This window comes from Aethalodelphis obliquidens, unplaced genomic scaffold (assembly GCF_003676395.1).
Source record: "Aethalodelphis obliquidens isolate GAN/ISIS:26980383/991018 unplaced genomic scaffold, ASM367639v1 scaffold9, whole genome shotgun sequence".
NCBI lineage: Eukaryota > Metazoa > Chordata > Mammalia > Artiodactyla > Delphinidae > Aethalodelphis > Aethalodelphis obliquidens.
Genome location: NW_020837953.1, coordinates 11,568,085 through 11,585,421, shown reverse-complemented (window position 1 = coordinate 11,585,421; position 17,337 = coordinate 11,568,085). Strand labels below are relative to the sequence as shown.

The following is a 17,337-nucleotide window of genomic DNA, read 5'->3' as shown; positions in this document are numbered from 1 at the left end:
TCCTTACACTATTAGGATTTATGCATAAAAATGAAGCTCCTTTCCTAGCCAGATCGTAAGCTCCTTGGTGAGCACTATGACTTTTATTTCTTTTATTCTTCATGTTAAGATTTTAGCACTGAACTTTGCACACAGGACTAAGTAAATGTTTATCTGCAGCAGACATTTTTCATTAGAACAGGAACAGACCTTTTAGCCTTTCTTAGTTATTATTGTCTTTTTATGCTCTAATTGTTTAGAGAGGCTTTGAATTGTATTTTCTTCAACAAGATTGACTTATCTTGTAGCCAGGTACTAATTCATACAGTTTTTCCCTATTTTCCACATTAATAATAATAGCTACCATTTAGAGTGCTGCCTCCACCAAGCCTATATCTACTTAATTCTGGCAACAAACCTTAAGAGAAGTATTACTGTGTCCATTTTACAGATGGGGAAACTGAAGATTAAGGAGCCTAGCATATCATTTCCCCCTGAGAAGGTGTTCAGCAACTGCTAGTTGAATCAAAACAAATAGGCCTTGGGATAGTATTTGAGGTGATGAGGGCAACTATTGATCTTCATTCATTCCCCATGACTGGAGTGCTGCCTGGAGCCATGCTCTGTATTATAAAGGGCGGAGGACAAAGAAGTTAAATGAATCAGTGTTTGCTGAGCAGATACTCTATGTAAGGAGTTTTGCCAGTTTTGGAAGAGGAAGTAGGGAATAGGGCTGGGGACTTAATCCTGCCTTCTAAGATTTTGTGCTTTGTAGTTTTAATTCTTTGTTTCTCTCTCACTTTGTTTGTTTTGAGAAAAGTCAAACACACCTTCCATCTTCCCTCTGCTTTCTCTTCCAGTCTGTGCCCATCTTTCTCATTTATTCAACACATATTTACTAAGCATATTCTTCTGTGGTATGAGGAGGGGAGATCTTACTTTTAGATGAGTCAAACACCTTTCTAGAAGAATTCTTAGTTATAACAATTGTCACTTGAGTGAGATTGTGCATGTCAAGTGCCTAGTACAGTGTTTGATGTACAGTAGACTCCTAGTAAAAGAGCAGTTTTTACTCACACTGTAAGTCCTACTATTTTTCTTTCTTCTTGTCCTCGCTTTCCTCTCCTCCCCTTTACCTTTACCTTTCCTTCTACTCCTCCTCTTCCTCCTTCTTCCACAAATTACCTTCCTTGCCTTTACAGTACATCTGTTTATTTGTAGTTACAGAATTATAAATGAGTCCAGAGTTTTAAAAGGCCCTACATTGAATTATTTCCAGTACTGTATTAATCTCGTTAAACACTGCATCCTTTAGTGGTATGAGTCGCTACTCCATATTTCATTTATTCAGTGGCCTTTGATTTGTGAAGATTTATATCTATACTAAGGAGTTTTTTTGTTTGTTTCTTTGTTTTTTATTTTATTTATCTTATTTTTAGTAAAGCTCATCTGAACTGAAATGAGAAGGCCTCAAATCCCTTAATATAGAGATCTTCAGAAATCTCTGTGTGTTTGCACATTGACCCTGCTGAGTTTTCTTAAGCTATGCTGAAGAATATATCAGTGAAAAGTCCAGACAGGGACTCCCTTCAATTAGATTTCTTTGATAAATATGTACTTACCGGTTTTTAGAATTTTGTAAGTAAGGCAGTTTTCCTGTCCTTTAAATTTTCTTTCCCAGAAAGACACCCTAGTGCTTTAAGCGTGCGAGCAAAGGCACATTTGAAAAATCATGCATTGATTCTGGAAAGAAGCCTCTGCTTTCAACTGCTGTTCTAGCATAGGCTTAGGAGTATGGAAAGAAGACAGTCAGATCAAGTGTGGATCTACCCTTAAGTTAGCTTACCTGCCTAGGTGAACTCTTGGTCATATAAGTTGACTAAACATCCATTTGTCATATTTCTCCACACAGTAGCACTCTTCTAGCCCTTTCCAACAATCCATAGTAGACAAAACTACTTAGGAAAGAGAAAGGCGTGACGCAGTCAGGTCATGTACCTCTAATAGCACATCAACAGTGAATTCCTGATCCAACTGACAGACGCCATGTCAGTCGGGCACATCGTTCTTTCCTCTGTGGTATGTTTGCATTTTCTTACAACATTTGATTTAATGTTTCTGCAGGAAAAAAAAAAAAAAAGGCAAAACCAACACCACAATTCATCAAAGGAAAATTAGGCTTTAAATTTTATCAGAAGCTCTTAAATATAGTATACCATTGTCTGGGCATACTGACTGTATTTTCCCTAAAAGAAGAAATGCCAGCAGCTCAGGTTTATTTTTCAAGGGAAGAGAGAGAGGATAAAAAGAAATTGAACCACAGGAAAATGTCAGGTCATAGTCACTGATGACGCTATTTAAATGGTGTGCAATAATCACATTAGGGCAGAGCACATGGAATTCCCGATTTCTGCATGACAGTGAAGAAGGGCCAGCAATTATCTGTGTGTGTGTGTGGATATGTGAGTGTCTGCTCACTCTACCTTCCCACCCCATTTTGATAATTCAATTGAGGGGCAAGAAGAGGTAATCCAGACACCCGGAACAGGAGGAAAAGGTCTGCAGCTGTGCTCGGAGGGACTGGTGTGAAGAGAGAGGCTCAGTCTGACTTGGAGTTTTGTGCTATTGCATGTGAATGCTCTGGAACTGCTCTAATCGACTGAAAATGAACCGGCTACGGTCATATGGAACAGGTCTGTTTAGCCACATCGCTGGGTAGCATGGCAGATGGTAGACCGTCAATGGGTGGTATTGATTGGCTGGATTTGCCTTAGGGTAACAAGACTATGGGTCCTTAAAAACCCGCTTCATCTTATTTTCCTTTGTGCAGCTACGTACAGTTGTGGTTTCTCTTCTCACTCCCCCAGTCCCCAATATCTCCTTTTTTCCCTTTACAAATCAAAAGCCTTCCTTGGTAACCAAAATAGAGAGGTTACCTTGAGATAAACACTCTTTAAATTATCACCAAGGCAAGAAAACTCGAGAATATTTTATTTACTAGGCTGATTACATTTTAATGTTTGAAGAAAGTGGCATTTTAAAATTAGTGTTTAAGACATATGGTGAGTGTACAAATTAGCTTATTTCACACAACCAGAATTTGATGAGAGCAACTCCTCCTTCTCACTCCCCAGTTAAAAATTGTCACTTGGAACTTAATATATTTGAGGAGGTTAAATGGTATTAAGTGATGCAGACTGGACTTAAAGATGAAGGAGACAGTCACTGTTGTATATGGCTCAATGTTGCCGGATGGGCTGGACAAATACTAGTATCGAGATCCGTGTTTGCAAGAGGATGTGGAAGTTTCAGAGCTTTAATTTTTGTCCAGCCAAGAAAACAAAATCCCAGGTATCTGTGTATGTTGGTTTCTCTTTTAGATACGAGGGAACATAGAATGGTGCATGCATACTCTGTGAGTAGTAAAAGCCTCCTTAAAAACAGGTCATATAATGATATGAGTGATGAGGTTTATTTTTGTCCAGGTGGTTCCTTATCCTTTTAACATCATCACTTGGGGCTTTCAACTTGAGACATTCTATTTATTCCTGGCAGAGGAGCAGATTAATTGGAATAGAATTGTACAAAGGAGACACCAAGTTAACTATACAGACAAAATTGTACACAACAGAAACGTTCCACTTTGAGGCAGATCTTAGGGAAAAAGAACAGCACTGGGGAAGTATATATCATTAGTTTGCTAATAATAATTGTGTTTTAAAAAGAGGTGCTCAAGGCTTTTTTGTTTGTTTGTTTTTTGTTTGTTTGTCTTTTTCAGTGTCTCTACTTTTAAGCTTTTGGTTATTTCGTATCATGAAAGATCATATCAAATATCACTATGAAGAAAAGTTACACCCTTAAACTCTTGCCTCCATCTTGTGTGTGCTTCATTCATATGCCTACTTTTGAACTGGGTGTTTATCACACTTGTCAATATTTCTCTCCTTTTGCTAAAAGAAAATATCTCCATGAAGTTTTTGGTTTTCCCCCTTGCTCTGCGTTGATTGGATTTTCCTTTTGCATCCTTTGCTGAATGAAACAAAGCTTGTTTGTGTTTCATTCTTCACAGTTCTTATTAGAATTGGTGATGGTGTTTTGTTTTGTTTCCTCACTGTAAGTCAGGAGAGGGAATTTTATTTATTTATTTTGACAAGATACAGAGAGAGATACAAGACAGATGCCTGTTAGGATGCTGGCGTTTCTCATGTCACACCCTACACCCAAAAGCTGTTCCAAGGGAAAAAAAAAAAAGTCTTTTAAGATGGTTCATTTGAATCTGTGCACTCTACCCACCTGGTGGTTATACAGTGAACTGTTACTTTAAAGAGTAGTTGAAACACCAGCCATGTTTGGGGCAGGCTGCTCTTGCAAAGAGAGCAGTACATATAACAGGCGTCTACTGTGTGTGAGATAAGGGGAAAATTCAGCTCACTGACTAGAGGTTTTAATGTGCGAACTCTAGGGAAATAATATATTGACTGTTCCGTGGCACGCAAGAAAATTGAAGAACCCTTTGCAGACGGAGTGATTTGCAAAGGATTCTATCTGTTTCTCTTAAAACAAAATCTGTGGCAAGATGTTTGAAATCAGCAGGACGCTTAATGCTGCTTTGTTAAATAATGAGGTAATATTTTGTCACTTTTTTCTGGGCAGCATCTGTTTCCCTCCCCCTTCATTTTTTTCCTGTGTTTATGAAGGATTCTATTTCTTTCTTTCTTTTCTTTCTTTCCTTCTTTCTTTCTTTCTTTTTTTCTTTCTTTCTTTCTTTCTTTTTCTTCTCACTGAAGTCAAGGAAATAGAATTCACGCTTCCATTTGTGTTCCTTCCTTTCGGTGCTTTTGGAGAATTTGGTTGTCTTTTTTTATTTGCAGTTTCAGCCGGCTGCTGTTTCCTAGCCCATTGTGCCACGTAAGGCTTCTCCACTGCGCGGAGTAGGTAGTTATTAACGCTGAATTGGCTTCTGGTACAGTCCATCTGGACTCTGTGTGGGAAAGCTGGCTGCCGGCGACTGATGCTGAGATATCTGCAACCTTTGGGATGTGTGCATGGTGGCGAGGGGCTGACTGATATGAGATTACTTCTTTTAAGGGAAATTGTTTTTAATGAGTCAAGAAACTGCTCATTTATGGTAAGAAGGATACAGCGGCACTGGCAGCCCCACAGCTCTGGGATATCATTTTTAGGTTGCCTTAGCTGCTTGAGTGAGACAAGTTTCTTTCTGTGGTGGTGGAGGATTGTGGCGGAAAAAAAATATCATGCATGACTGGGAGACTCGCCTGCCTGATTCTTGAGATAATATGTTAAGAATCTGTTGCTTTACAAATGTCACACCACTAATGTAGCGGTCAGCCCCTCACTCTGAAAGATGAATGGTACTACTGGAAACGCAATAATAAGGTTGACTTTTCCCAACAATAGGATTCTGCCTTTGTCTTTAGAGAAAAGGCCTCTGAGGACATTTGTGCATTTGTTTGAGGATTCCGTTGAAAGGCTTTAGAGTGGAGGTTTTTGGAAAAGTGATCAATATACAAACTGCATGGATTTTTAGCCTAGCAAAACCAGCTAATTGTTTATACTGTAATATACAGTTACTATTTTGGAAAACTGGCCAGAATACCTTTTGATATCCCTAATGTTAATTTATGGCTCACTAAGTGTGCTGAAATTAGTATGGATGGAAGAAAGGGGTTTTAAGAAATTCCGACTTTTAAAACCTCCAGAGAAATACACAGTAAATATTTTTGTTCCCAGTGAGCTGTTTTTATTTGTGTGTTAGTCAGCATTGTGTTCATGTTTACTTTTCACAGTATTTTGATATTGGTGAGATCGTACTCAGAGTTTCTGTTGTTGATTTGGGGCACCTGTACCTGACCTGTGTACGTATGTTGAGCTCTTTAGAGCACTTAACCTGTGAATTTGTCCTTCATACACAGTTCAAGGGATACTGTAGTACTATTGTGACTTGTAGGACTCTTTATACATTTGTTCAAGAAATTATTTTAAAAGTTTACTTAATTCAGTAGTGTTCCACTTGATGGGATCATAGTTTTAACATTTCTACTTTTCTATTTCACGTACTTTCATTTCTAATAGCTGAATTTATTTATATTCAAGTCTAATAGCTCATGTTGTATACCCAACAGATACTGTTTTATGGTGTATCTGTATTTTTAAAGTGTGTATATATGTGTATATTTGTATGTGTGTTCATGAAATAGTAGCTTGGAGAAAATAGCTTTAATTTTCTAATGTAAAGTTGTTTTCTTTTATAATAATTTTTCACAGACCCATTTATTCTTGGACTTTGAAGCCTAGAGCATAGCATGATTTTCGGCCTATATTTCCACTTGGCCCAATCCCATCCCGCTGTCGACTCCAGCCAAAGATGAAAAATTATGATAAATTATGTCTTTAGTAATATGTGTTACCTCTGTGTATTTATTGAGGAACAAATTGACTAAATTATGAATTAAATAAATCGTGATAAATTAGCCTTTGGGGTTAAAGTAAAACATAAACTCCTCAGATAAGCCACTTCAAAACCCAAACTAGAACAAAAAACTATACTACTAAAGGCTTGGTAGCATAGCGGTTATGAAATGTATAAAATGGGCAGACAAACTGTATACATCACCACACACTTGCTAAATGTCTCTTTGCAAGTCTTTTAAGAGGCCAAAGAAAAAAGACATCCTTGGAAGGAGAGAAGCAAAATCACGTGTTCAGTTAAGCAAGATGAGCACCCTGTACCGGTTATGAAATGAGGCTGTTGTCAAAAGTATGTTTTACCTTTCTCTGAAGCAGTAGAGAAAGCAAAGAAAGAATGTATTTTAGTGGATTTTTAAAAATTCAGATCATGCTCCTATCCAAGTTGAGAAATAAATTCATTTAAATAAATCATTCATCATTCTCTGTTTTGAAAAGCTCAGGCGGAAGGCAGAAAGGTAGAGGCTGACAGCTGCCCCCCTTCTCCCCCACAGCTTTTTTTCTTTTTTGTTTATTAGGAAGTAGTTTTCTGAAGCAAACTTGTATGAACCTAGTTAACAGAGCAAGCCTGATCTCAAACTTGCTTTCTTTTGAAACGCTGGCCATATTAGCTGCAGAAGGAGCATTGCTCACTAAAAATCAGCACTATTGGGGAATAATAAAGTTAAAATGTAGATATATTAGCACATTAAAGCGCTTTTGTTGTATCTTTAAGCCCAGAGGCAGGTCATTAAATATGCATTTTGCTAGAAAGCAACTGTCGAAAAAGATAAGGTGGTTGAAAACATTCTATAAGGGAAAAGCGCTCAGTCAGAGGGGTGGGGTGATACAGCCCTCAGGACAGGGGAAAGGGAGAACACTCCCACTGTTAAGGTTTGCAAGCCGCCAGTGACCTGCAGTTGTTACAGTACTTTTGGGCTGGGAGGAAGGAAAAGGTAAATATACAAGTATGGCTGTGTTGCTTCAGCCTGGCCTTAATTACCAGACACAAGAAGCAGTTCAGAAATCTGGTCTCTGTTGTTGTAGAGGTCACCAAATCATTAACATCGTCAATCTGGCAGTAGCTAATTTAAATAGCACCTGATGTTGCAACGCCTCCCTTCGTTTCCGCAGCCAATCAGATCCTGGCTTCAGCTGACAGATGGTCCCATAAATGGATGTAAAAAGGGGAAGCTTCGAGCCAATTTCAGCAAGGCTCTGTTCAGTTGTTCTTATCTACATCCTAGAATCAGGGGTTTCAGCTCACTGCTCCTTTTATTTCTTTTATTTTTCTTTCTCTCCCCCTACCCCCCCAAAATAATTGATTTACTTTACAGTCATCCACACTGTGTTTTGTGGATCTTTAAAAATATATAACAATAGTAGTCATTTTAAAAATATATTCTGAAATCTTTGCAAATTTTAACAGAAGAGTCGAAGCTCTGCGAGACCCAATATTTGCCAATAAGAATGGTTATGGTAGGTATGACTAGATTTATAATCTGTTGTTTGTGCCGCTGGAGGGGAGAAAAGCATATCCACCTTGACCAGTCTTATGCTTGCACAAGACTTCAGTTCTCTGCTGCTGTTTGGTTCCTACATTTACTATCTCTTTTGTGTAGAGAGTGCGGGTAGGTCCTTTTATTGAAAAGCAGTTGGGAAATAGATTGTCATTTTTAACAGGTCATTGTCAATTTTCCCTTCAACATAAAGGTGGGGGTGGGGAAGGGGAGGTGGGCTGAAATAATTGCTGGTTTGTTGAAATAGGTTATATTACCTGAGACCATAATGGCAAAAGAAGGATTTTCTTTTTGTAAGGGAGAGGGGGTTTGTCTATGTGCCTCCTCGGGTTTGTCTATGTGCCTCCTCGGTTTTGTGGGGCTCGAGGTGGCTGCCGCGGGCTTGGGAATCTCTCCATTTCCGTGCTGGAAATTTAAACCTTGAGAGGCAGCTCCTGAATACTGAACGTTGACATGGGCAGTTGTGTTTCGGGGGGCTGCGCATTCAAAATGGCAAAGAGAGTGATTTATTTGGGCTTCAGTAAATGCTGCATCTTGTATTTCAAAGAGTTTCCTGTCATGACCTCATAAAAAAGAGGAGGCGGCTTGTATGTGTAGCGGTGCCTGGCGTGTTGAGTTGTTGCTTCCTTCTCTGGGCAGCAGCTCTGTAAGAAGGAATGTCAGCTTTTACATAACGTTCCTTTCCGCTTTTGACACACTGTGTGAGGGTCCATCTTCTTCTGATCACAGATGGAGTGGAATGGCTTGAAGATGGTAAGTGAAAAGAGGAAGACAGCTTGGAGGTTCCAGCCGTGTGTGTGTGTGTGTGTGTGTGTGTGTGTGTGTGTGTGTGTTCGTGCGCGCGCATAAGGATGGTGGACTGTGCATCGTAAATCACTGTGCAGATCGTTTGTGTGTGTATGTGTGTGTTTATTAGTGTCTCTCTTTTCTGAAAACCAGAATCCATCTCCAAGTATAATGGCACTGCACGCACACAAGGCACACACACTGCCTCTTTTATCGAACACACATTTTAGCCAAGCAAGGTTGGTGTCTTTTTTGACAATCACAGTGTCACCATCGCTGTTGGCTGGCGTGTCCACCGCCTCTGTGAGCTTTCAACAGAATTGCACGACTGTTAAAGTTAAAGGCACATTTCTTTTTTCAGTCTCCTACTCGGAGTGATGGGGAAGGCTGGGAATGAGGGGTGGAGGAGGTGAGGTTCAGTACCAGCAGATGCAATTGTGGAACAGGACTTTTGGATGTAGAAGGGGAAGTAGAAAACCTTTCTGCCAAAGTAGTAAATCTATTTTTAGCATCATCTTTTTCTGGAAAAAAAAAAGAAGCAGGGAAACTCCTTGAGTGCCGCTCCTGTTGCCTGATGTTGACCCTGAAGATATGGCACAAAATGGCATGATCAGATGCCACGAGTGCCCACTTTGACTTTGAATTTCACTAGCCATAGCTTTCACAGGGTTTCAAAGCTTGGTATGGGGGGAGGCTGTAAATTCATATCCATCTCACTTATTTTTTGCTAGAAAAGCCTGGGGAGGACTTTTCGCTCTGCATAGATGTTATAACAAAGCTGTGGTCTTTTTCCCATTCTTAGCGGATTGCCTTTGTCTGGCTGCTTGTTTTGATGGGTGTAAAACAAATAAGATTAGACCGAGCAGCCCAACTGAAAGCGATAGCTGGGAGGAAAACCCAATGAAAGGTTGCCGGGGAAACGAACAGAGGAAAAGCCGGGTAGGGAGCAGGTGGCTATCATGAGAACACACTGCAAACAGTGTAAAAAAGGCGGGGGGGTGGGGGGGACAGGACCTTGATTATCTTTGCTGTTCTTTGTGGCCGGCCCAACTTTAATTATTCTTTATAAATAGGTGTTAATTACATTTCTAACTCTGGTTTACAGTGATTTTTAGAAATCTATTTTTAAGCATCTGTTCTGTCTCCCCTGTTGTGTGTGTGTGTGTGTGTGTGTGTGTGTGTGTGTGTGTTTTGGTTTAAAAAACAGAGAGAGAAGGAGAGGGGGAAGGGAGGTAGGGAATCTTGCTTTTTTTTCTCTCTCTCCCTCTCTCTCTTTCCCCTTTTTCCCTGCTGTGAAATTGTGCTGCAAAAATCGCAAGGAATCCTGTGAGGCCATTTGAAAAAAATGTAAATTATATTGAATGAAGTTGACAGAAGCATAATAGTGAACTCCCACAGCTGATACGTTCTGCAAATGATTTCTTAGAAATTTCCAGCAAATATCCATAGGAGAAATGTAGGTAGAATACATTTACCCTAAGCAATGATCTTGTGCTAGGTGGTATTGGTGTTTTTCCTAAATCAGATATTGATACTACAGTTCCGGGGAGTTCATTGTATTTCTCATTTTATACCCCGAGTAGAAATTACTTTTTAAAATAATAAATGGAAAGCTCTATTCTAGTCTTCTGCTTCGCCTCCCTCTCCATGCCTCCAGCCACAAGATCCATCAGGCTGCACCCTTGCAACCACTGCCTTCCATTCAGCATTTGGTCCTGGTCTTGGCATAAACTGAGTGAAAAGCTGATTTTTTTTCCAGCGTCTCTGAACGTCTGGGACCCATGTGTGCACGGGTGACAGGCATCTCTTGCTTTTTCTCTCTCAAAGTGTGCTTTGCTAGTAGTCTCTTTTTCTTATGATGGTGGGTACCAGAAGGACTGAAAGGTATATTACTTAGGTGAATAGGAGGTAGCATAGAAACAACTGAAACGATGATCTATTACGGTTTCTTCTGGAGAGACAAATTAAGTATGTGATAATTTTAAGCCCCAGAATGAGAGATTAAAAGACACTGGAATATGCTAAAAGGTTAGGAAATATAATTGGCTTTATTGAAAGTACTCTTAATTTTTACTCTCTCCATTGCAAATCTCTGCACCCCTCCCGTTCTTTCTTCCTTGCAGATGCTTCTTTTTGTTTTGTCTTCTTATTGGGGGATTTTAAAAATTTGTTTTGACTATTGAAGTATTAAAAAAAAAATAAACTTATATTTTTTGTCATACGCTTGAACCTCTTACTCTCATATCTTGAGTGTGTAAACATATGTTGTTATTAAAAAATAGAATAGTTTTCTGATTATCTAAAATTTATTTTTTTCTGAGAATTTTTCTGCACATTTTAGTTAAGGGGAAAATAATTTCTGTAGGAACTGTCACCTTGGCTTGGGTTGTAAAAAAGACACGTGGTTCTACTGCTGACCTTTCTCGCTTCTTTGTCTTAAAAATATTAATACCTACTACCTGCATGTGGAGGTGTGTCTTTACGGAAGCACAAGGCTGAGTGTGCATTTATTAAGAAATGAAATCTGATTGGAAATATTTCTGCGAAAAACACCTGACTACATCACAGTTTTAATGATCAGAATATTCTTGTATCTCATTGAAATATAATAGTTAAATCATTTAATATTTAAAATTTTGAATGAACATAGGTGGGGAAATAGCTGAAAAATTTCTTTGAAAATCATTGATTTATAGGACAATTTTAATATCCCGTTTAAAAAAACTAACAAGCAACTTAACCATTCATTTGTGATCTCAGTTCCATTCATTCCTAACTGCCATTCATTCAAGTCATCCTCCTGGCCAGGTATAGATGAACTTGCTTCTGTTTGATAGTTTTCCAAAGCCTTAAAACTTTTTTCTCTCCCTATAGCCCTTCCTTGGTCCTTTGAATATTCAAGGATTTTGTTATAAGAGGACGTCCAGATTGTTGTGAGGTAATAACAATAGAATTTTTTTTAAAGAAAGAGAAAGAAAATGAGCTACACACTTTAGTATTAAAACTCTTGAAATAGGGTCTGAGACATGTTAGACTTCACATATTTTAAACTTAGCATTTCTACTGGGGATAATCTATTTGAAATTTTAAATCTGGAAATCATTGCATGAATGGTGCTTTGTGTGTGTGTGTTTAATATCTCTAAAAGAATTTGTAAGTGAGTCAAGGTGTTTTACTCAAATAAGAGTTACCACTGACAATGAAAAGGGTTTCCTCAGGGCAAGTTCTTTTCTTTGGTTTGATTTCTTCCCTTTGCTCTTATTTCCTTATTGTGGGTGGATTCTCCTCCTATATGTAGACCAAAAACTACTCCGTCTATGAGGAGATATGTTGATATGATGCTTCAGTTAGCCCTTGGCTTCTTAATGCCTTATTTTAATTAAAAAAAGGCTGAAGCAAATTATCAGTGTGTGCCACAAGTAAGGAATGGCGGTCTTGATAGAGGTCATTGTACGTAGACAGAAGTCCTTTGGCCTTGACAAATTTCTTCATCAGTTTCAATGATCTGTGGCCACCAGGCACTTAATTTATATGCCTGGACACTTAATATGTACATTTGTTGGTGAGCTGGCCAGCGGATGCTAGACACATGAGTATGCACTGGCAAATGCTGCAATGCAGTATTTTTTCCCAATGTCATTGGGAATTTGGGGGGTATGAGGGGACATAAACAGTCTCAAGCTTTTATCTTACTATTTTCCAGTAGATGGGCTGTGTTGTACAGAGCTGGCCAATTCCCCTTTTGAAAGTGAAGTCAACCTTTTATTGCCCACTATCCATGTCCTATCCTTTTGATAGATACGTGTATGTGAGAGAGAGGGACTGTGTGTGTGTGTGTGTGTGTGTGTGTGTGTGTGTGTGTGTATCATTGTAAGCATTTGTGTTTCTGGAATCCTGCACCTGTCTTAGGTTTTCCTCTTTTGGTATTACCAAATGTGTATACATACTTGCAAGTATATGCGCATCTAAAAATGGAAAGAAAACCAAACTGGGCTGTTTTCCCCTAAGAAGTGGCCTCTCCTCACAAATTCCAAGTTCCTTTATTAGGAAAATACAAAAATTCATGAAAAAGATATATCTAGACCCCACAGACCATTAGACCAAACACCTTTCTTTAGTTGACACTTGAGAAACCATAATGTGTAAATTCATAACAATATTTGTGAACTAGAAGCTACCCTTTCAATCAAGGGGTTGGGTTCAAATTAAAATATATGTATATGTGAAATGAGAATTTTGTTTTCTTTGGGAGCATTTGCACCTAATCTTTAACCATTGGTAAAAACAAGGAGGAGGGAGCGTGGCTGTGTTAGCTTCTCGTACTTCATTTTGTGAGTGTGTGTGTGTGTTTTAGGAACATCCTTGTATTTTTTAAATCTCAGTGTGTTTTAAGGGTAGAGGGCTTTTTATAGGTCAGCAGCTTTTTAAGTGTACAAAGAAAGGTGATCTGTGGGTGGGTGGGAGTTGTCACAAGCAGTAATTGTCATAAGTTAGCCATCTAGAAGTGGAAAGAAGAAAGAAAGCTGGAGGACAAGAGTGGAGAGGGGTACCAACATGTGGACCTGCACCTTGCCGGTATAAGAGATAATGAGTGATAAATCTGAACTGGTGCAGTGTAGGTTGCCCAATAATTTCTCAGAACCTTGACTTTGCAGGTTCATTACTTCTTTGCTTGCTTGTTCACACCTTTAATTATATCCAGTTTGGGATGCTAGCTGGGGGCACCAAAGATGAGCCATTTTGTTGTTTAGCTCATTAAGCATTCAGGCAGTGTGCTCACAATAGCTTTGGAGCATCAGCCATAGAAATCAAGCACTTTGGAAATGAAATTGTTACAAAAGAACAAAAAATGAGGAAGCAATCAGCCAGCTAGCTTGCTTTGGATGTTCACATCCACTCTGCTTAGTGGTAATATTTATGCTGTTCCTTGTACATTCATTAAGAAATAACTTATGCAGGGTCAGTGCTCCTAATAGGCTGCTGGCTTTCTCTCTCTCTCTCTCTCTCTTTCTCTCTCCCCTCCCTGTCTCTTTATCTCTGTCTCTCCCCGTGCCCTCTCCCAACTCCTGAGATTTTCACCTTTTGCCAGACCATTTTAGCACTGACCATTTTTGCTTTGGTGAAGAACGTTATTCACATCTTCATTGTATTAAACACCAGAAATATTTTCCCCCCAATGTGGATCCCCCTGTACAAGGATCAAGAAATGCTGAATGCCATAAAGGAATTCTTAAATAAATTTTGGTTGAAAAAGCAGTGAAATATTGAAGAAATAAGGTCAGTGTAATTGTTGTACTTGAATTTTTGTTTTTTGTTGTTCTTGGAAAGCCTTATTTTTAACCACAAAAGTAAAACACAAAAATAGCATATGTGATTTTTTTTTTTAATGGACAAAAATTACAAGTCATAGGTCTCTCCTGAAAATAACTTTCCCTGGACTCTTGGTTTGAAAATAACATTTAAAATCAAAGTTCACTTCTTAATTATTCATTTTGAAGCTATAAAAATGTAGTAATTCGTAAGTATTTTTTCTATAAGAGGTTTAGTTCTTTTTGCAGTATATGAGGAAGCAGAGAAACAATTCCAGTCAAGATGGCGAATTCTGAAAAACACACCACAGCGTGGAGGCTTCCTCTGTTTTGCACTTTGTGGCATTGAATCTACTCCTGCTCATTCTGAGTCAGTTAAACCTTCTATTGTCTACTTTCTTGGAACAACTGGCCCTTGACGTTATTTTGCCAACTGTGTTCATAGTGGAGGCTGGCTATCATTTGTTGTTGGATGAAGAAATATTTGTTGAAGACTTACTATGTGCATTTCTTTGAAACACGGAACTCAAAGTCACCATTTCTTCTGACACTAATCAAAAGCTATATTAGAGGCTAAATCTCTGTAGGGATAAAATTGCGTGAGGGATTTTAAGGTTGGACGTCATTCAATGAGGTTTATGTCAAATTATGGGAAAAGATCTGTTGAAGCATTCAAGTACATTAGTGTTTTTCCTTTTGTATTTATAAGAGTCTATGCATGACTCTAAAAGATAGAAATAAAAGCTATTCTGGGCATTTTTGTCTATAAGGTTCCATGTATCCAGATTTCACTCTTAGGAAAAGGTAAAGTTTGGACAGTTGAAAAGAACTTGTCTATCTGCCGTCAGCTGCCCATGGAGCTTGGCTAGATAACCTGTTAATTTTACAGAAATAAGAATGCCTTGCTTCTGACAGAGATGACTCTTAGAATAACTTTTCCCATGTTACTCTCCAGGGACAATTTGAGAAGATAGCGACCTCCTTGGCATACCCCTGTGCAAACTTTTTTTAGTTGTGTAGAAGTACAGTTGATATAACCCCTGTGCAAACTTGACATTTGCTAGTGGAGAGTTACTTTGTCATACATACCTAGATACTGTGTGCAGTGTGTATACGTGTGTGGTATAGATAGACAGCCATGACCCCCGATGTGCCCTGGGAAGTATCAGTAATGGCTTCTCAAGTAACCTGTGCTTTCCTAAGCTGCCAGTCTAAACCCTTTAGAGTTTTGCTTTCTAATTTGTACATGAAAAATAACTGAGTTGAACTTTTTTTTCTAGTGCCCCCTTTGAAGATACAACAGTAGTAAATACAGCTTTAATGATAAACTTTAGCTCTAAGTGCTATTTAAAAGTCTGTAGTGGAAAGCCTGAGAACTTGCAATCTTTACTGATGAAACTTTCATTAGGAAAGTGCTCACTTAAAACGGAGTAACCGACTAAGTCCCTGTAATTTGTGATTTTGACCAGATTTGACTCATCTTTTCTTATGTTACTTTTTGTAATACAGCCAACCACACATCTAAAATTCTGGATATTGTACATGTCTTCAATATTAATTATCTATGTTGATGCACTGGGTACAGACAGTACAATTCCCACAAGTCCAGATTCTTACTGTAACACTAAAACAAAAGTGATATTTATGAACAGTATTGGGAAAGTTGTCCTATAGTAACTGTTCCCCAAAGGAACCTTTACATAAATATTCATTTATTATTCAGGATATTAAAAGGGAATCCTTAGATTTTACTTTTTAATTTGGGCTAAAATATGTAAATTGGTTTTATTTTGGAGTTGCTCTGTTTTAGGTGGCTTTGGGGAAGGATAACTTTTTAGCTTGATTAGATTTTAATTGTCTCTGTGGTAGAAAAGGTTCCAGACCTGAAACCAACCTGGTTATTGTGATTAGAAACCAGAGGGCCAGTGTACAGATGGGACTAAAAACATATTACATCAACTGGTGCACGTGTAGAAAAATTAGATTTGTTTCTAACTAGATGCCACTATTCCCATGTTCTTGTTAGCAGAGGCCAGGGAACCGCAAGTCTGCCTTGGGCTCGGAGGACCTGCACAGGGCGCCTGTACAGGCAAGCCTCTGGAAAGATTGCTCTTTGTCTTAAGAAACCAGGACGTGCAAAGGACTTGAGTCAGGTGAACTTGGGTTAGAATCCTGACTTTTCCGAATAGTAAGAGGGTGATCTCGGATGAGGTACTTGAGCTTTCTGAGCCTCCGTTACCTCATCTTTAAGATGGGAATGATAATGCCTGACTCACAGGGGTTCTGTGAAGATCAGACGAGAAACAGAATTTGAAGGCACCAGTCACATACAGGAGTTGAAAATTAAAGGTGCCTAGAGGACGTTCACTCTCTTTCAGTCTGTAGTCATTCTATCCTCCGTGCCAGATGTCCTGGGGAGAAGTGACATTGCATGCTACCCTCACGGTCTCCATCCTCTCCCCAGAGCTCATGGGGATGGGGGTTGTGTTTGACACACAGTGGTTTTTAAACATAGACAAGCCCTCAGTTCTTCCCTGGAATTGTGTGACTTTATTAAGTTTTCTATATTCTCCTAGGTTTTTGCAAGGTACATCCATGATCTCCTTTGGAGTTCGAATTAACTCGGGATTTAGTCATTAGAAAAAAGGTGAACATAAAATTAATTTTAATTGATGCTGTTTTCCCATTTCTTGATAGAGTCTGTTAGGAACTTCATAACTCATCCAGAAAGAAAATGAAAAGAAGTTAAGGTTAATTGATATGATCTCATCTTTGTTGTCTAAGATAGATAGAGTGAGTGAGTGAGTGAGTTATTTGACTTTGGCACCGAAACCAACTTACTTTGGACCTATTTTTCCCCTTCACCACATCAGCTTTTTTTCCTTTATCCCTCTTTTCCCCAGTAGGCTGAATTCTGAAGTTCTGTTTCTCAAGGAGTGGGGAAGAGGTTGAGGTAGAAACCGGCTTAATGAGGTTTTTCTAACTTGCCATCAGTTTTTCTTCTCCTGCTTGGTGAGGCAAGATGATGGATGGCTTTGGCAGTATAAACAGCTCTAGAAGTGATCGGATTGACTGAGAGGTGTGGGAGATGGGAGCGGAATGCTGGCCCTCAATTGATTAGCCTCCCATTTAAAGGAAGAAAAGAGAAAGGAGGAAAATCACCCCGAAGGCCTTGACATAGTTGTTGATCACACACACATGGAAAGGGGTATGGGTGGTGTCAGGACTGGTATTAGGCCAAGCCTAATTTAGTTTATACCTTTCCCAAGGTTCTGAAG

The 17,337-nt window shown here is 38.9% G+C and overlaps 1 protein-coding gene across 7 annotated transcripts in view; it reads left to right on the top strand.

The window, feature by feature from the left end:
* The first annotated feature begins 2,581 nt into the window (after positions 1-2,581).
* ELAVL4 (ELAV like RNA binding protein 4) overlaps positions 2,582-17,337 on the top strand; it is a 90,880-nt gene continuing 76,124 nt past the window's right edge. For 3 of the 7 annotated variants that reach the window (XM_027110685.1, XM_027110688.1, XM_027110683.1), the window contains exon 1: positions 8,369-8,717. In XM_027110685.1, coding sequence (XP_026966486.1) covers positions 8,694-8,717 — 24 coding nt within the window. In that variant the 5' untranslated portion in view covers positions 8,369-8,693. Of the gene's footprint in view, positions 2,673-4,984; positions 5,108-7,642; positions 7,924-8,368; positions 8,718-17,337 lie in introns of those variants that run through there. The other 4 variants (XM_027110686.1, XM_027110684.1, XM_027110687.1 and 1 more) reach the window with 3 other exon arrangements.